Source organism: Nesoenas mayeri (genome assembly GCF_963082525.1).
Source record: "Nesoenas mayeri genome assembly, chromosome: 2".
Classification (NCBI taxonomy): domain Eukaryota; kingdom Metazoa; phylum Chordata; class Aves; order Columbiformes; family Columbidae; genus Nesoenas; species Nesoenas mayeri.
In genome coordinates this window covers 75624215-75645609 of record NC_137543.1, presented here as the reverse complement: position 1 = coordinate 75645609, position 21395 = coordinate 75624215, and the positions used below count along the sequence as shown (strand labels likewise).

Sequence of the window (21395 nt, the reverse complement as noted above, 5' to 3'; positions counted from 1 at the left end):
ATGTTTTTATTATAAAGGGACTAAATTTATAGTAATGAGAATAAATTCCACCTTATTGTACATCCAGCTCTTAAAAGTCAGTAGACTTTGCACTCATTTGCTATTGGAACTGAGTCACCATGCAAGCCAACAGTTAAGCTTTAAGCAGCTTTCTGAAAGTAAGCATCTCTTCCATGCCAACGGGACAGTCCATGCCAATGAGACTAAAATCCAAGGATTTTAGTTCATATCCCGGGTTGATTTGGACATTCCAATGTTCTCCAAATTGGGTTTACTGCTAAAATGCCCTCAACAGCTGCAGATCTGCAAATCCAGACTGTGCTCTCTGATTCATGACGCAGTCTTAACACCTTTTTTTCTGGTATTTTCATCACTAAGAACTTTCTTTAAGACAAATACTGTTCTCAGTGAGACCTTTACAGCTGCCTTTTCACAATCCATCTGCAGTCATACTCTGTACTTGCTTGTAACTTAAGGGAATGGAATATTAAAACTTATACAATCCTTCGAGTCATTGAAGTAGCAACTGATCAGCACTCTGTATAACGACATCAACACGGATCAGATATAACACAAAGCTGTATCATTTTAGAGGACACAGATTCACATACCTGACTATAGGCACTAGTATTTAGAAACTGTAGTTAATGTATGGCATGCAATATGACTGCCTCATGAACTGCAGCTAGAGGGCAAAAATTTCTCCATCAGATATACACATAGAATTCTCATTATAGTGAATCAAAAGCAATTGAGAATGATGTGAGATCAATATCTGATTTATTCCACATAAATCGCTTTTTCCTATGGTATTCCCTGTAACTCATTTCCACATGACTAGGCAGAGAAAAGTTATTTTCTGAAGGTTCTTCCACTCTCCCTTTCAAGTGTGTTTGCTTACTGTTGTATACCCTGAGTTATTAAGATTGAAACCATACGTTGATTACTGTCAGAAGTACATACATCATCGAAGTCAGCAATGATCTCATTTAGCAGCCTGAGACATTCCAAGCCTTCCTTATTTACATCAGATTCTGTGTAAAATTCCTTGAAATCCGGCACGGAAGCAAACATGACACAGACGCAGTCATATGACTGATGATATAGATCCTGTCCAAAAGAAAACAGAACAGACAAAAAAACGCTGTCATACCCTGCTCTAAATAGAAGTTTCCTTATTAATATTCAGTGTCCTGGTTCTGAAAAGGGAGGCATTGAACTGGTTGGAATGCCTTAAGATGGTGGTTGGGTATTTTTTTGCATTTAGCTGCATTTATTAATTTTTAACGGTATGTAAATGTGTTTGTTAAAGAGACTCAACATATGGAGCTGAATATATGTTAGTGCTTTAAAGGTACCATTTTTTCCTCCCAAACATTAATTCTGTGAACATAAAATGTTCACTAATTTGTTAGAATGGGCCTATTTCTGAGGATTCTCATGAAGAGAATTCTGTCTGGCTTACATGGCTGGAACTACATTTTGCAAAACAATATCTGATTTATTAGTAGCTGTTTGTGTTATCATAGTAACTAGAAAACTGAACCAAAATCGCAAACCCAATGCACTATAAATGCATAATGCAACACAATCCTGGTAGTTTCTAACCTAAAATGACAAGATGCCTAATAGGAAAAAATAATTGTCACTATTTTTCCATAACAAGGAGCTGAGGCAAAGGGAAAGAAGCCACCTGAACCAAAACTTATTTATATCGGATTCTCCACTGCCTTCTGTGACCAGTGAAATGAGAGCACTACTGATCCACAGGAAGATTCTTGTGCTAAAATTGAGCACACTACACCACCCCCCGCTTCGATTTCCCCTCCACTGCCCTTAAATATTAGAATATCTCTTCTTTCAGGATAAATTCACATCCTAAAAAGCAGATAGAAAAAATATTTGTTAAACTAATACTTTACACAAATGTAACCAGCAATAAAAGATGCTGTGAACTACTATAAAGTCAAATTCTGTTCAAGTTGTTATTTGAGTAAAACAAGGATTTCAATGCTCATGTGAATAAGATGAACAGGATTTGTTCTGTGATTTCAAGAAGCATCAGAATTTTTTTTTCCTTTTCACTTAGCGAAGTTTTGGTTTTTTTTTTTTTCAGTTTTGCTGGCAGTACAGTTCTTTCTGGGGGAATGTGGTGTGTCTGTACACATGTGTACAGCCATATTGAGTCTCTACTGCTGCTGTATAACTGAAAAATAGCAGAACTATGGGAAAACTGTTGACTCACACAGAACAGGTGTGAGGGAAGTTTCTGGGCAAACATGAAAATAATGTTGGATAGGGAGGAACACGGGCATCTAGAGGAGGTAGAAGATGTATTACTAGATATTTCTGCTCCTTTATTTTCTAATTATTCCATAACCAGAGCATCACTGACACCCCACCATGCCTCTCTGCAGTGGGGGTGGGATATACCATTGCAATTCACCATTATTATTTTTATTCTTAAAGCTGAGCTTGTTGAAATCGCCAATCTGTACCTGACATCCAGCTTACAGTTATATATATATAAGATCAGTATCATTTAATGTGACATGATTGTGCAAATCAAAAGCAACTAAATGAAACATCTAAGCTGATGAGTTCACTGTCAGATCACTACTAAACTTCAAAGGAGTTCTGGATCTCCTGTGTCCTCTTGCCAAGGGAGTTTCTCATGAGGAATCAATGATGTGATAATATTTTTCTGCCATCTATTTTATCCTTCTCCATAAACGCCTGGTTAATAAATTTAATCCGTGTAATAAAGTAATCAAACAGCGGGGAGAGGGAATCTCTCTAGCTGGATGTCATCAACTGATGTTAGGCAATCTAAGCACCTGACTTGAAGTATTTAATTTGAAAGCACAGTCACCCTATGCGTCCTACATTGCCAGTGCAGCAGACGTGCTTATCTGGAAGGTCATTTTAATGCCAGGTGGGCAGAATCACCTCAGATAGTTTCTCTCACTTGGTTGTGGAAAAAAGACTACAGAGGCGCTCAGAAGGAGCGCTGGCAACTATAGAGGATGGCTCCAACTCTCAGAAATTCAGCAGCTCAGGCCCCGAATGACCTCTCTTTGCTCCAGTCTTTCACACTTAAAACCAGGCCTACTCTGTAATCTGCAGTGACATACACTGGTGGCTGTCTTGAGCAGGTATGCACCCAGACTCGGTGCTTGAAATCAGTTAAGTGGAGTAGTAGAGGGAGATTAATAGGTTTACTCCTCAAATGTTTAGCTTTTGCCATCTGCATTTTGCTTCCCCTCTGTGTACTTCAAATTTACCTCAGGCATGTCTACAGTGAAACTACACTAACACTTGCATACAAATATACTAAAAAGTTAAGATCTGATACACTGAGTGCTTTTCATATGCAAATTAGCACAATGGGTACAGAGATTACATTAACTCAGCTTTCCTTCTATTTCCTGAGTTCACCTTCCCTGTAACTTGATTCCAGTTTTTGGTGAAGGAAGTCAGGCCACACACATGGTGCTTTTAACAACATTGAAAGAGGACTGCATCACAAATATAAGCCTTGGTAATACAGAAGGGGAAATTTACAGTGTTATATAAAAAACTGGACGGAGATAGGAGAGATAGCAGAATGATAATTAATTTATAGCAGAATGATAATTAATACTCAAAACATAGATTATTACACAAACTTTCAAAACCTGATCTGGCAAAGTAAACAAGTTGTATAAATCAGTTACAAATATATATTTTAAAAAATCCTAATTCTACCAGATTGAAAAATCCAGTAAGTTAAATCTAGCCAAATTAATAGTACAGTTATAATTAATACACAATTCTATTGCCCTAGAGATTCTATTAATTAGTAAAAACACACCAAAAAACCCCTTGGTTTAATTTACCAGATAAACATTAGATAGCAGCTGTTTTATTTGCTTTATTGAATCTTGCTGATTTTGCATCCTGAGAATGTAAAATGTGCCAGAATTACACTACTGATGAGATACTGGTTGCAAAGTTTGTGAAACACATAAAATCTAGGCACAGAGGTTATACTAGGACAGTGCCATATCTGAAATAATACATGGAAACTAACGCCATGTAAATTTTTTTGAGAATATTACTTCAAGTCATAAGAATGCAGGTCTGTTAGGAGTTACAACTGAACCCTTGTAGGAAAAGGGGACCAACTGTGCAGTTCTGCAGGCATATGATATTACTGAATAATATGAAGCAGAGATGGTAGAAGATAGTTTCATTTTACCACCTCATAATACAGGAACCAGAATATAAATAGGACACTTAAAAGTGGAATAAGGAAAATTATTTTGCACAGGAGATGTATCAATTGCTATTCAACAACATGAAAGACCAGAGCTCAGAGGGTTAAAAACTTGAATGCTTATGTGAATACCAGAAAAACTGCATAACTAGGAAGTGTATAAAAAGCATCGGCAGAAGCAAAAGATGACATTACATTTACAGGTAAATCAGAAGGGTGAATAATATATTAATCTTCAGCTGTTCTTCAAACTTTTGCTGAAGTATCTAACACTCGATACTACCCGTGCCCAGCAGCTGACTGGACTGCTGATAGGTGTCAACTCCTGTCTTGCTCTGATTGCCGCTGAAAACAAATCTGTCTTACAGATGTTGAATGTGGAGCCCTAATTAGCTACTAGGAAGTGTCTTTGCTGTCTTCCCTGAAAGCAAGAGTGTTGCCCAGAATAAACTGTAGCAACTTGCACAATGCACATTCATCAGGAAGAGAAATGTGACTGAGCGAAAGAGAAGACCAAAGATTCAAATAAAAGTGCTGCTGTGGCACAGGTAGGTCAGTGTGCATCATGCTGTTGGCTGTGCACACAGTATGGGGACAACCAACCTGTAAGAGAGGGTTGCATGCATGACTTGCAATTACAGACACAAATCTTCTTTTTCTATAACTGGAGTTATTGCTCCTTTCTCTCTTTCACCTCAAAAAAAAAAAAATGAACACATTTTCTGTGAGCCCTTGTCATATGCTGAAGCTCAGCAACAGTGTCCCATTTCCTTCCTCTCTAACACTGAGGCAGTATCCATCCCTACTAATGCTCTATAGCATAGTACCAGCATGGAAACAACAACAAATGGCACTGTTTATAACCAGATGAGTAAGTAATTGTGGTTGTCACAATAAATGTCAGAGGATTTTAAGGAGGCATTCCCAGCTACTTTATTTCGATCATTCATAATAATAAAGGCTGTGGCAATTGGGTGTCTTAATTTTCCTGTGAGCATTTCTCTTGAAACAGTGCTCTCCAAACTGCTTAATCAGAAAATTAAATGCAACATAATTCCAGGAAGGAATGGCTCCACTTCTTTCAACAAAAATAAAATGATCCTGTCTTCTGCAGTCAATCTCCTTTTTATTTTCTCTTTCCCCTTTCATAACATCTGAAATTTCTGCTGGTTGGCTCTTCTTACTGCCCCCTCTTTTTCTCCAGTGCCTGCAGACCTTCTCCAGATGGAGGAGGCAAAGTGGTCCCATGCTACCTCTTGTAAGGATATGGCAATCAGCTTCTCTGGGGCAGAATTTGTGCTCTAAGTAGGTGCTGGCTCCATCCTGCAGCTAATGAAACAGGATTCCTCTTGCACAGTAATGCGCTTGCCAGCCAGCTCACAGCACAAAACCTCCTGACCACTTTTTACTAATATGGGATCTGGATGCTAACAGCATAAAGGAAAAGCCTGCACAAGCCAGGTGCAGATATATTTAATCCTGGACCCATTTCCTGCTTTTCATTTTATATTTTATATCTTTCTCTCAACTGGAAAGTACCCTGTTTGGTATCCAGCTTGCAGGCTATAAGCAGAAACCTGGTTCCGGAGGTTCTGGTAAAGCAAACAAACCTTTATTACAGTTTGCTCTGAAGTAACTTTGCTTTTACCACAGCAGCACTAGTCAATGTGCATCCTGTTACGAAAAGACCTTTGTTGTTCATCTAAAAGTACAGTCCCACTACCCCTAGTTACCATTCATCCACTATTTTTTCCCCTTTCTTTGCTGCTGCCTGTCCCTCAGCAGCACATTTTGCATTCCCTTTTCTCCGTACAGCTGCATGCACAAAATTTTAAGAGAAGTAGTATTCTGAAACAAACTACTCATCCATTAGATTAATTTTCATCTCAAAATCTGGTTTAAACAGAAAAGAATATACATAAACCATATTAACATTAATGTTTGCAACTAAAGAAAACACAGACAAATTTAAATTCAGCGTCTGTTGACCTAAACATCCACACAAAGAAAACAAAGGCTTGATCTGTCCTAACATTCTTTGGTGTATACACATAACACATGCAGAACGTCCTTTAAGGGTCAACACATCTGTGCTGACATTGAAACAAATCTGAAGACTTGACAGATTCTTATATTTCTGAACATTTCCAGGGATTTAAAAGGTTCTTCCCTCTTTGAAAACTGTATCTACAGATAAACAAAACAAGAAAAATCTCAAGATATTTTTTTTAATTAGATGCCACTAAAGTAATATCAAATCATTTTTACTTCAGCAGACATGATAGACTGGAGAGCTCAGCATATTACAATTTCTGTTCTTCGCTAAATTTACTAAAGCTCATTCCAACCGAAGAATCTTGAGGGGTGACAATATAAATCCAGTTGCCGATACAAAGGTGAGCAGATGGCGTTGCTCTGCTGGGGAGCTGAGATGGAATAGCACATAAATGAGAAAGCAATCTCGTGACGGTTTGCTGTGTTTAATGCCCGAACTGAGCACTGGAGCTGAGCCAACCTGGCTTCCAGCCAGTGTCCTCACTGGATTCAAAGGAACCCCACGGCAGTTTTCGTTAGCTACCAAATGAATATTTGCAGGTAGTACTAAAGTACTGATATAAAGTACTGATTAGTACTGCTTAATGCAAAAAAAAAAAAAATTGAAAGGGGAGACATTGTCCTTTTTGGCTCAGGAGATCAAAAACGAATGCCTAGAGATGCCTCTCCCCTCTTTTGTCAGTTTTGGAACTATTGTTTGGTGTACGCAAATAATTCAAACTATTGCATTGAAGATCTCTAGAACTGCTGCTGTCTAAATGTTTTTATTTTTTCATCCTTTTTTTTTTTTTTTCACTTTATTCAAACTGTAAAGCAATATTAGAAGCAGATCTAATTTCCACCAAAGTCAACAGGGGTCTTTTGGTTGACTTCACTGGTGCTTGGGTTAGGTCCATAAGCAGTGAGTAAACAAGTAATTCAGTGCTCAGAACCTCTTTCCAGAATTAACATAATCACTGTTTCAGGGGAAAGGTTAATTTTCACTCCACTAAGCAAAGCCTCCAGTCACTAGGAGAAAATTCAGAACCTGGATGAAGCTCCACTCTGATCACAAAGGAGAAAGTATCTGAATGCATATGATTCAAATATAAACCCACGTTGATTCAACCGTTCCCTTCTTCCTCATCAATATTTTTTACCCTCCTTCGAAGGCCAAAGTGCGTTGCCACTTAAGATAACTTCACATTTTTTACTTCAAGGTACTAAGCTGCATTCAGTGCTGTAAAGCAAACCTTTCAGGTAGGTAAGCGGGAATGAAAGTGACTGTAAATCTATAATCTCACTGTATGGACCTACTGTTCAAATCAGCATGAAGTGGTATTTTTCAGGATATTCTGCTTTTTTACAGAGTGAAGGATTTACAGAGATGGCTGACCTCATTCTTCAGGTTTCTCGCCAAGAAGTGTTCAGCTACGTGGGCTGGAAGCACATTCTCCAGAAGCACCCGGTTCAGGTTCTCCATGGTTTCAATCTCCTCCCGCTCTTTTTTGAACTTGTTCTTCCACAGGAAGTCTAACCTACAGTAATATTCATTCTGTTACAAGAGGACACAGAAGTAAAGAAACAATAGGCATCTTGTCCTGCTGGAGTACAGGTTTAAGAGACAAAATAAGCACAGTACACCACCCTTACAAGGCTATTATTTGGCCACTTAAGTACAATTGTAGATCCTACAGAAATCAAACCCCAAGTACACACTATATGACATACATTTCACCAAACTTATAAGGCCCCTCCAAAAAGAGGCCCTTTAAAAGGTCCATTTAAAATTAAAGTTGCAATGTGCATTAAACAATAGAAGATTTATTTATTTTATCTCAGGCTTTAGTAGAAATTCATTACAGAAATTAAACACTGTTATGGAAACAATTTACAGTTTTGCAACTTAATATGATGTCTTATTTATATGAAGTGTAGAATTTCACTTAAAATATTTCAAGAAGATCCTAACTTTTACCAGCTTGAACTTACGTCACCCAACTATCCTGGTAAAAAGGGGGCAGTACAAGAAAAAACCAGCCTATTGATATATTATGGCTTCAGTTTATCAAACCATTATCAGATTATCAAAAATGGCCCAGTCAGTTGGACCAACCCCATTTTGATTTGGTTGGGGTGTTGGGGTTTTTTTTATTTGTTTGGTTTTTACACTGCTTTCTATAATATTTTGTATTTTTTTTCATTTTGTCCCAGACCTTTCATAATTGCTTTTAACATCCCTAACAATAACTGGAACTATATGGAAATGTATAACATTCTTGGAATATCAGTATTTTTGGAGAACCAATTCCATTAAAAATATGTTGAAAAATGAATAAAAATGCCTTTTTGTGGAGTTCTCTACTTCTTTTCAATATTGTCAATATTTTATCATAAATTCTATTCTATAGTAAAGCCTCCATTAGCCTGACTCTCTCATTTGACCTGATTTACATCAAGCGCTATTTCAATGTAGTCCAATAGTTTAATGCTATCATGCAGCTCCAATGAAGACTATGTTAGTAACCAGAAGAACATGATTATGATGACAATCTTATTACAGAAAAAACTAAAAATGCTAGCTAGTATTATCAGCAGTGAGCAAGCATTCACATCAAAATGAGAGTAGTCCTTCTGATTGGACAGTGGTTGTCACAGATCAGAATTATTCATAGATATTTTGTTGAGATCACAGCCAAAGACAGAGAAAAAAGTTGAAATAAGATGGTATTAAAATGATTTGGCAAGCTTTTAAATATGTATATTATACATTTATACATCTAAGTTCCCCACATAGAAAACAAATTCAAATGCTGCCAACTGTATTCATGCAGAAAAAATCCAATGAAAACCTGAGATGTCAATATTATTTATGTAAATTGACAAATGTAAACTGGATGCCTGGCATAAAGCTGAAATTACATATCCATACATCTTACCAACTTTGTATTGGAAAGAAAAGGTGCTAGATAAGCTGAAGTCTTTAAGAGATGTTTATTTAAAAGATAATATTAAATAAATAATTTAGTTACTGCTTTAATATTTATTGAATGAAATCTAGGCTGTCACAAAAAATGGCAAAAAGAACTAAGAAATCAGAAAAAAATAAAGCAGAATGTATTCTACAATTTTATTTGAAATTAAAGAAGTCAGCATATTTCAATCATTATCAAAGCATATTTCATACATTATCAAAGCCCATCCAGACTTCTAAAAACAAAAAAACTACTACCTTACCAAAACGTACTTTAAATTGTGGGGGTTTTTATTTGCATGATCTAGCAAATTTTGTATACATGCCATTAAAGATCCTGTTCAATATTTGTAGCCTTGCAGTCATATGAAAACCAATATTGTTTCCTACTTTATATGCTATATCCAGAATCTCTTCAGCTTATCAGAATGAAAATATCTCAGAGTGGCCCTTATATATCTGCAGGCACAATATCCTTGAGATACAAAATTTTCCTTCTTCACTTAATGCTGATTTACTTGACAGCATTTCCCAGTGGGTGAGCATAGTGGAACGCCCAGGGATATAGGAAAGACACTCCGTTCCTCCAGGCACCACAGAGTAATTGGCTTCTTTCAGGAAAAGAGACTACTTTGCATCTGTGCAAGGCAACGCAATGCAACCTCAGAGGTTCAAATCAGTGGTAACTTCTTGGGCAAAAACAGTTAAGTGCAACAAGAACTGATTCATGTCTCATTAATTGCACAGAGGTGGGTTTATCTATATTTTTAAATGATAATAGGACACTCACAGAATCACAGAATGGTTTGGGTTGGAAGGGACCTCTGGAGATCATCCAGTCCAACCCACCTGCTAAAGCAGCTTCACCCAGAGCAGATCGCACAGGAATGTGTCCAAGAAGGTTTTGAATGTCTCCAGAGAAGGAGACTCCACAGCCTCTCTGAGCAGCCTGTTCAATGCTCTGGCACCGTCAAAGTAAAGAAGTTTCTCCTCATATTCAGATGGAACCTCCCGTGCTTCAGTCTGTGCTCATTGCCCCTCATCCTATCATTGGGCACCACTGAAAGGAGTCTGGTCCCATCCTCTTGACACCCAACCTTGAGATATTTATAGACATTGATGAGATCTCCTCTCAGCCTTCTCTTCTCCAGGCTGAACAGACACAGTTGTCTCAGTCTCTCCTCATAAAAAATATGCTCCAGGCCCCTCATCATCACCCTGTGTCTATTTGCAATATTTGCCTGAGTGAGGCAACGACCTAATTCTCCTCACTGAAAGAATGTCACACAGAAAGTCAAGATAAGCAGCATGAGAGTAGCTGTCTATGCCACAGATATCTACAGTCAGGAGAGATGAATGCTATCACATTCAGCAAAGGAGCAGAAAATGCAACACTAAAGCAGATAAGATCACTAGAAATTAAATGTGGGGTTTCATTCAGGCGAGGGAGCTAAGGAGATTCCCCTCACAGCCATTACTTACACACAGCAAATCTGAGAAACTGTCTCAATAGGGAATGCCAGCAGAAGATGTCTTAGAACACATTAATAAGTTGATCAACAAGAAGTCATCAGCTCTAAAGTAACCAAAATGAAAAGCTGCTGGTCTGAAACTTGTGGTAGATAGCTTGATCATTTGAAACAGCTGTGGTGTCAGAAAACTGACAAATGGTAAGGATATAACGAAAATCTTTGGAAAAGGCCTGGGCTAACCCCTGGAACAATAGAGAAATAAACTTTGGGAAAGAAAAAAAAAAGCCACCATGGTGACAAAAATAGCTATTTAGACACATTAGCTAAAGTTGATACAATGGGGAGGGGTTCACACCTCTTCTGTAAACATGCCTCCTTCTGTTACGAAGAAGTGAATGGGCATGTGAATAGCAGTGAAGACTGAAATAAGTTTTCATGAAATGCTTTCAGAAGAGGCTCTTGAAACACTACATTATCTGAGAAGGATCTTCTCACAGAATAAAAGCTCACTAAAAGCAGAACAGAGACTAGAAATAAACAGTTTTCATGGCTGAGGAAAATTGCCATAAATGTCTGGGCAGTAAAACAGTCAATGAAGTTCAGTGTGGACAAACATAAGACAATCAATCATGGGAGAACAAAACTATTCACCTGTCCTTAAGAGGAACGGGGTATGTGCAATTTTACGTACTGATGAGAAAGGAGTTCACAGGCTTTGTCAATACTTGTAATTCAAACTGGGCCATAAGAGAGATTTAATGCTCAATAGTGTTTAAATGTGAGCACACTCCTTACACAGTCTAGCCCATACCAGTCTGCATTCTCCTGGACAATGCCTGAGCCAGGTGCAAGAATCACCGTTCTCAACTTATCATCTGCCTGCTGCCAGCCTAGTTCCAAATAACTCCAATGGTGTGCATGCAGAATGAAATGTGTCACTTGACCTCAGTGTCAGGGAATGGTTGTAGCTTACGCTGATACGAACACCAAAAAAAACCAGTTCTACTTTCTCCACCTCACTTCTGGCTGCTCACTCCTATCCTATGCTGATTCTGTTGGCACAAGCATTGCTGCAGCCACACCATAAAACCACACCAGGAAGCAGATCTGGCTGAAAAACAACCATTTTTTCAGGGTTAATTTTTAAGCCAGACCATTTCCCTATTTTGGGCCACTATACAGCCCCACAGGCAGCTGTGCTAGTACAAATAAGGAGATACGAGGATAAGAATGAGCACCTAAGGGAAGGCCTACTTCTTTCAGTAGGGATGCTGGTTGTGCAGCTAGAAGTGTTAGCTGAACCTGAGAGTTAAGTTGGGTCATAAGACATGTAATGATATACTAGCTCTCCTTCTCTTCATTCCCATTCACTCAGAGACACACATTCCCACTCCTGCTTTTACATCAGGCCAGGCATCTGTCTGACCAGTGGTGAGCAGGTTCACAGAAATCATTCACTTTTTGAGAAATCATTCACTTTTTGTTTAGATGAACTTTGCCATTTCTCAATCTGAGAACAGAGAAGCACCAGTGCCAGCCTAGGGAAATGGAAGGACCACCCTTTTCATCAGTAGCTATTATCTTTAGCATTGTTAACATAATTAGATATTAAGAGAAAAGACATTGTATGCAAAGCAGAAAACTGCAATAGCAGAGAAATTGTATATTATTCTCTGCAGAAGAAGGGTAAGGAAGAATTTTAATTTGCCTACACTTCTAAGATGACTCAACAGTGTTCTGCAAGTGTCACTCAATCAAAGTAGCAAGCAGAAAGTTTAAAAACAAGCAGACAGACACTTTCACATAACTTTTTATCATATTGTGAAATTCATTATCAGGCAGTGTTGGGAAGATTAGGAAGTTAACATGGGCTAAAAAGAGATTAGGCAGTGTAAGAGAAAACAGATCAGCCAATAGCTATTAAATGTTGCCACAGAAATACCAACTGGCAGAAGATGGGAAGCCTGCGCTCCTGGAAGGGTCACTCTACACAGGTTCATTTCCTCCCCTATTCTTTTCATAAGCATTTGCTACCAGTCAGTATCACTAACAGTAACTTAAGTATGTATGAAAATTAGTTCATAACATTTTCTAATTAACATTGCTAACATAGACTTTACTTGAAAGTGTTCAAAAACATAGAGGTTTTTTCTCCTTCTTCTTTAAGGGAGAATAAATTAGCCAAAAAATCAAAGACTGAAGAGCCACAAACAAGTGGTATCATGACAAGGATCCTGGACATGTCTGAAAACAGGCTTTTTCCGTTACAGGATCATTTTTCAGCTGGTGTGACAGGGAACAACACACACACACTGTTATTGTATGCAAAACAAACTTTCCTGTTCCCATGACTGAACTCACAAAGAAATACTCTTTTTGACTAATGAAGATGACGTTCCATCTCTCCTTTGCTCTTGCTGTTGCACCCACCGCCTCCATCTGACACTGTGGTTGACAGGGACTCAAGGTTCTCAAGGGGTGCGATGAAATATTTATTCCTCTTTCCGAGTGGAAGTGGCTGTGCTCCAGCCCCACTCTCTGCTACTGTCAACAAATAAGCAAACTCTAATACAGTGCTGGCAGCAAGGCAGATGAAGAATGTTATTTCTAACTCAGGAAGGATGTTCCCCACTACAGCAAATACTGCAGAGTCTGTCAGATAAGAACTTTTTGCCTAGTAACCTGCAAGGCCTGCTTGGCAATTTAAATGCCAGTCATTATGTTTCAGGGAATTGTAATGTAATTGAGTGATTTAAAGGTAGTCTGGGGTAAGAACCCTCCCAGGCTGCAGGCTATGGGGGTAGCGGCTGTTCATGAGACCTCACATGGATTGTCTGTTCCAGCTCAGAGCCCTCTCTTGCATGCTTCCTGGCACACAGAGTCACAATCACAGAATGGTTAGGGCTTGAAGAGGTCTCTGGAGATCACCTAATGGCCTGGGACTGCGGCTTTTGGCCATGGATCTTGGACAGACCCAAGGACTTAGAGAAAGAACTGCCCTTGCACCTGCCCTCAACTTTGTAGAGGGTAGGACCATTGACATCACACTTGTACTGAAAAAGCACAACTGGGTAATGAAAAGGGTGATTTCCTGTTGGCTCATAGTTTTAGTGCAACTGTGGCCTTGGCACGTGGTACACTTGTGTGTGTGTGCTACATTGTTTTTGTGTCTGCATCAAAAAGTAATAACTGTGAAGAAAATAGCTTGTAATTAAGCAACTAGGGAGACAGCAGATGGATGAAGACAGATGGGAGCACACTAGGAAGCTATGAGACAATATTGGTCAGCATGACAAGCAGTAGTCACAGCAGACTATCAGTATAATGTCCACAGTCTCAATGACAGTTATTGGTGAGTTTTAGGGGCATATTGGAAGGTAATACAGAAAAATAGCTTTTTAGATGCTTCTGACACTCCTTTGCAAGGGTGTGGGGTAGAACGGAACAAAGGTGTTAGAAAATCTAAAAAAGGTTTGGGAAGGTGGCAGGCTGCATTGTGCCCACTGATAAAGATGAAGAGAAGTGTGCGTCTTACCTGTCTACCCAAAACCAGTAATGTGACGAAGAATATAAACAAAGAAATTGAGCCCATTGTCTTCAAGTCTTTCAGTATTCCTGGCCTATAAAATAAAAACATAAGTAAAGCAGGCTGCTCAAAGTTAGAACAAAATTACTTTAGCACGAGAATAAGATTACAATTTATCTTACTTTCTAGTATGTAAATTAAGACCATTTAAATATGATATGCTTTAATATTTGATGAAATATTATTATTTTCATTATGTAGCTTTAATTGCTTCTACTACATTCCATGCAAATGTGCCTGCATTTTGAAGTCCAGTAACAAGATGAGGATTTAGGAAAAATAATATCCATGTTTGCTTTCAAATGTGGACCATTTGGTGCTTATTCTATACAGGCAGATTAAAAAGAGATTTTTTTTTTTTTTTTATGTAATAACGCTACTTCTATAATGGAGATCTTGCCTGTATCCAAGGAATGTGAAGAAACAGAAACTACAGCACCTAACTCCCAAAATACCTTTTCACCTCAAAATCACAGGAGGCACAAACTAGATCTTGTAGAGAGTTTAATAAAACTCTGCTTTGGGAAAAGACACTAGAGGTAACGGGAAATAGTTCACACCAGCAATCTCCTACTGATGCCTCTGAAAGAAGAACCTTGAGATTTAGGAAGGAGAACACCAACAGGCACATGACTGGCAAAATCAAGGCTGCCAGAAGCATGTGCTCAATCTAATCTGTCCCATGGTTCTCCATCACACAGATATCCTTTCCACTAATGCAAAGGAAACAAAGACGTGTTTGTTCATTTAATCCTTAGATTTAAGTGCAAAGGAAGCAAATACTTTTTGTTTTTTGTTTTTTGTTGGTTTTTGTTTGTTTGTTCGTCTTCTTTAATTCTTTAATTGTATAGTTGTCTCTGTGTCCTAACAATATTGAGCAGTTTACAATACAGGAATAATGATACTGAAACACCGTTAGTTTTCCTGTTGTGGCATATGCACTGCGCACTCAGCCGACATAGAAGAGAATCACCTCTTTGTTTTGAAAATGAAGTAAAAATTACAAGTGTCCAATAATTATTTTACACAGCAATACTTAGAGTCATAATTTTGGCCTTATGTATTATCACCGATAACAAAGATTTCAGCAGTGTCACTGAAAATTTAACATACAAATTTGCAAGTGCAGCAAAAAAAAATCCCAACTGTTTCTCTCCTGATTTTTTCAATACCTGGGAATGCATTTCTGAAGTTTAAAGACAATGCACTAGTTCTGAAGAAGTTGATTTTCTTTGGCTTGCAGCAATTATGCTTCAGCAGCCTTAATTATGTTCAGCCTTAGGCCTTAACAAGCTTAATGATGACTTCTTCTTAATTATAAAAATGCAAATTGAACCATACTTTATTTTCCATAGTATGTGATTTAAACACCTTGCCCAACCTTGTTTATTTTATTCTAATGCTCTGAGCTGTGACATTAAATCATGTAACTGCAACATGACAATGATTTTAAGTTGTGACTTGTAGTTCATATAGCCAAAGACATAGAAAAAATATCTGTTCCATGACATAAGAACCGCCAAAGGTAGTATTTAACTTCTACTAATTTCAGAAGGACTGGAGTTATTCACCTACCTTCTAAGAGGTGCCATTGCATACATAAATTTGCTGTAGTCATCCAGTATGGGCCCATGAGTGTGCAGAAGAATAACATTGTAGCCTACCAATGCAATCAACATTATCACCATTTTCAACTCATAATTTATCCTCAGGAAAACAGAGCAGGAAATGAGCCCTAATATGCAGCTGTATATAAAATACTGGTAAAGAAAAATCAAATAGAAAATATTTAGAACCTGACTCTTGAGTAGGAAATCATACATAATAAAATGCTCAGGCTAGTTTAAAAAACAAATTGTTGACTGACCACTTAAGCATGGAATATATCACAAGCTGGGACATTATGGTTTACAAACAGTCAATAACAACCAGATGTTGGTATTTCGTACAACAGAACATTTATTTTACTAGGCTCCCATTCACTTGAAACTCAATAGAATCCAGATTATGCTCCTAATTTTTGCTGCCTAATATTCACCCTTTTTAACTTTTGATTTAGTCATCTGCAGTACTGAGGAGCACCTATTCATGGGACACCACTGCTGGTATTGAAGTGTAATGCAAGAGTCTAGTGCCAGAAGACTGACAAAGATTTATTCCTGTGCCCCTGGACTGTTTTCACTCATGAGTTCAATAACTACCTTGTATGTATTATTAGAGTAAGTGTCAAGGTAAAATGTCTAAGGATCTGGAAACAACAATTTCATTGCCTATATTTGCAGTATTTATAAATTGAGGCAATGAACAGTCATTACAAACCTCATAGGTAAGCACTTTTACAAATTCTAGAAATACAGCTAAGATATGAAAAATAAAAAAATTATTAACATGGTCTATGCTTAATATAAATATACAAAAATCCTTCCGTCAAATCTTCTTGAGTTATGACTACAGAAGAATACAATGTTAACAAATTCCTTTTCTTCTCTGTGTCATACAAAACAACAAAAATACGTATGGTTGAAGTTGAATTGCTGGAAAAATATTTTCTCTGGATACGTTCTGAAAATGGACTAGGGCATCAAAACTAATGCTAAAACAGGAACAATACATTCTCAGTAGAATCATTACCTTAGTCCGTAACACACAGCACCTTTGCCAAAGACGCTTCCTGAAAATTACAGTCCTGCAGCTGGTAAGAAAGTTATCTTTTCTGAAACTACAAAGCATTCTATTTCTAGATATGCTATTTTCAGACTACTGTTGACTTGTTGATGGCAGTACTTTTAACAGAACCTGAATCACTGTATACTAAGTTTGGAGGATCACTAAGAAGAATAATTTTCACAGCACCCATCAGTCAGAATTGATCTGCCGTCTCAGTGTCTGCTGTTACCGTAATTTTCTTGCAGATCTGCTTGAAGTAAGAAATAGAAAGAACTACTGTTCAGAATCTCCAAAAATAAAACTTCTGATGGTTGCATTCCACAGGAGGTCACACTCCAGCGTTATATAAAAGCAGCATCCCTTTTTTACTCTGTAAGGCATTCTACTTGTGAAATCAGTTTTCCAAAAAGAAGCAAATAAACAGCAGTCTTGAATCCACACCTGGATGCAGTTTGACAAAGACCAAGAAACTCTGAAGTGGAATAGACTGTTTCTGTTAGTGTTCCATAGGAATATGTAGACTAGATTGAAAATTTCAGCTAAAATTTCAGATCAGGGTTGATGGATTAGAGAAGAGGGGCACAGCCACACATTTAAGAATGCATACTCCAGTATTGTGTATTGCAATGCCAGATTCCATTAATCAATAAGCAGATCTGGAAATGAGTCTGCAAGCAATGCTGCTTGAACAGCCACACCAGGTTATGAAGTTTTTTCTTTTGAAAAATGACACCTTAAATAAACCTTTTTCCAACTGTAACTTCAAGGCTATTCAATGTTATTGTTTCTGACTGCTCAACAGTGCAAATGAATTTTTCAATTTGTGTCAAAGGAACTGAAATTTCAACCTTTTAATAAAAGAATTTGTAAGTTTTAGTATACACTTCAAGTGTTGTAGCTTAAATCCTTCTCTTACTCTTTCATCTTTTCACACTAATCCAAAAGGGCTTGAAAAAAACAATCAGAGGAAGAACTGCAAGACAAAATGCTTCAAAAGATACACTGTAGAGGAACAAAGGTAACTGGCATTCTAGCTAGTGTCTCAGAAGGATGCATGCAGCTACAAAGCAGGCAAGACACTGGAAAAACAGTAACAATCTGGTGAAGAACAGTCAGAGTAGCCATACGAAAAATCAGGACTGGTGGAATTACCGCCACATATATAGCATGAGAGCTCTGGTCTTTGTCAAAGCACAAAAATTGCAAGCTGTCAGACAAATGGCAACCTGTCTCCTGGGCCTAGCGGTCTGCTCTCAGTTCATCAAATGAACATGGACTTTCCTACACAGGAAAAAATGCCCAGCTGGGAAAAACCACAGCTTTTGTGTGCAGGTATACTGGGCTTGTTTCTTAGTAAAGACCCCCTTCAGGCTTGTTCATCCTACACCTCACTACAACCTATTGAAGAATAAGAAGAGCTCAGACTACACAGGCACTGAGGCTTTTTCCAGGGCAGAGAGTTGCAGAGATACCAATCCTTTGTAGTGACCCTAATTGTGCCACTGTACTTGTTGCTGGTGAGGCTGCACCTTGAATCCTGTGTTCAGTTTTGGGCCCCTCATCATGAGAAGCACATTGAGGTGCTGGAGAGAGTGCAGAGGCGATGAAGCTGGTGAGGGGCCTGGAGCTCAAGTCTGATGAGGAGCAGCTGAGGGAACTGGGGCTGTTTAGCCTGGAGAAAAGGAGGCTGAGGGGAGACCTTATTGCTGTCTACAACTACCTGAAAGGAGGTTGTAGCATGGAGGGTGTCGGTCTCTTCTCCCAAGTAGCAAGTGACAGGATGAGAGGAAATGGCCTCAAGTTCTGCCATGGGAGGTTTATATTGGATATTAGGAAAAAATTCTTCACAGAAAGGGTTGTCAGGCGTTAGAACAGGCTGCCCAGGGAAGTAGTGGAGTCACCATCCCTGGAGCTGTTTAAAAGGCATTTAGACGAGGTTCTTTGGGACATGGTTTAGTGCTAGAGTTAGGTTATGGTTGGACTCAATGATCCTGAGGGTCTTTTCCAACTGAAATGATTCTATGATCGAAATATCACGGCACACTGATGGATTAGCAGCCCACACGGCAGTGAAGCCAAGCAGCCGCGGGTCCGTGCTGTGCCAGGCGTGCCCCGTGGCTGTGAGACACCCTCAGCCAGCTCTGCCAGCCTCCTGCAGCCGAGCAACCTGCAGGCAGCTCCCGCTTGGTACCACTGGTTTTGCCACCTGTGTGGCCTTGACTTCACCTAACAGTGCAGCAACAAGTTCTCATGGATGTCACTTTTGTCTGACGGCAGAAATGATGAATAGGAATGTTTCTTTCTCAGAAAATCCTGTAAGGGCTCAAAAGAGGAAAATGCTGGGTAACCTCTCCACAGATGTGACCTGCACCGCGCGCTGTCCCTGACTGAAGGGCCATCCGTTGCTGGATGATTCAGAGTTCCCAGCATCTGAAGGGATGTATGTAACTCCATCTACCCTCTTTTTTCTTCCTGGGCTAGCTCTAATAAACGGTATTTTAAACAATACCTTACAGAGTCTGAGTGCCTCTCCTGCAGGGATCATAGGCCCAGTGCCTTGCACCAGTGCACTAGACCCTTAGTATCTTATCTCCAGCCTCGTGCATTTGGTCTCTGCTCTTAACATTTAAGACTGACAGTTCTGTGGTTATACAGCCCTGTAGTAAAGTAAAAAGGGATTCTGCTCCAATATCTCTACGGAGAAAAACTTGAGAGGAAAGCAATTTTGGAATTCCCTAGTCAAATAAAGCGTATTCCAAAACTGCATCTTTTACAAGTCTGTATTATGACTTTTATTTATTTAACATGTGGGGATGGCAGCACTGATACCACACTGTATTTTATCACAGGAAGAGGTATGCACGACTTGAAATCTCCCAGGCCTAACTTCTATTACAAGGAAACTACAGAAGCATAATAGCAAAACTAAACAAATAAACACAGGCAAAGTCCCTAAAATTTACTATGTAATCTTTCCTAAATCTTTAAAAAGACCAAGAAAACAAGCAATACAACTCAGAAAAGTTATTTTTTGAGATGGAGGAGGGAGAGAATCAATCAGTATGCTTCAAAATGAACTAAATTCTCTTGAGGCTGAAATAATTCAAAAATCTCCTATTCATTAATTTTAGACGACATATTCAATAGATCTGTCAGGTTCACTATCACAAATCACAGGGAGTTTACCTATATTAATAAAGCTTAAAGCTAACACACAGATTCAAAAGATTGGATTTTTTATTTAAGAAAACAAAGATTTGTCAGTTTAAGTATTCAGTATCTCATTCAATAAAAAGAGAATATTTTTATTTCCAGATTAAAAAAACCCCAGCCAAACAAACAAAAGTAGTAACTCAAAAGGGATTTGTAGCTTTTTCTAGCTAGAAGTCATGCAGTGCCTGAGGATGAAAATGATGTGCATCTGAGAGCTGTTTAATAGAAAAAGTTAGGGAAAAAGTGTTTCAACACTTTAGCCAACCTAACCTTTTAATTTATTATTATCAAAAGTGACATTTTAACAGGATTTTTGTGCCAATTTATCAAAGTTTCTTTGATGAAAAAATGCATTTTAAAAGTTTAAAATCTATAAACCACTAACTGTTAGAAATGTACCAGTCACATCAAGTGCTGACAAACATCTTGATTATACATGGAAAAACAAAGGAAAAAACACACTTTTTTTTTTTAAGAACAGCAGATTGAATCTTAGTAAGTATAATTTATGAAAGTTGTATCCTTCAGATGCTGGTTGGAAAGCTTACTGGCAAAAAGGAAAACAAAAAAACCTTTCAAGATGTTCAAAATTATAACAAGAATTATATTTTAAAAGATGACTAGGAAACCTGCTAACTAAAAAACCCAAACAAATATAAATAAGTATCGGAACAATTTATTTCTATGTGCTTGTAAGTGTGAAGATATGCAGAGGCTAGGAGAAGAACTACATCGTTTCTTTGACAATGAGGGTAACTTGATGTCAGATCCAAAAGAAGACATAGGCCTCTGTCCATTCCTGGTGGTATTTAGTCAGCTAAATTAAAAAATGAGAAACAGAAACTCATGCTCTGCTGTGACTTTTTCATGGAGATGCTGAAAGTTCGTAAGTGCTTCAGCTACTGCAATGTTGGTTTTTGTTTGCTTGTTTTTCCAGGAGACTTATATACATGATTAACATCTTGCTTTTGTGTGTGTCTAGGATTGTTTAGCTTGACATAGTGAATAGCTGTTTCATGTAAAACATATTGTGTGGAAATCAGCATGCACTGTTTTGGTGCTGTTCTCATCAATTCTGCACAGAGGTAAAATAATCTCTCTTCCCCTCACTGTCTTCTGCTTATTCATCCAAAGACTATTTACCTATTTTGGCATAATATGCAGCTTGTTATGTTCAAATGCAGGTCTTCT

General features: G+C 38.2%; 1 protein-coding gene across 1 annotated transcript in view; it reads right to left on the bottom strand.

The window, feature by feature from the left end:
- The window catches only part of ADCY2 (adenylate cyclase 2), a gene marked incomplete at both ends in the record, with an annotated part of 223790 nt that overhangs the window by 8210 nt on the left and 194185 nt on the right, over positions 1–21395 (bottom strand). The window contains 4 exons of the mRNA XM_080339994.1: positions 964–1110; positions 7689–7847; positions 14274–14358; positions 15900–16084. Of these exons, the coding sequence (XP_080196120.1) occupies positions 964–1110; positions 7689–7847; positions 14274–14358; positions 15900–16084 (576 nt within the window). The remainder of the gene's footprint in view (positions 1–963; positions 1111–7688; positions 7848–14273; positions 14359–15899; positions 16085–21395) is intronic.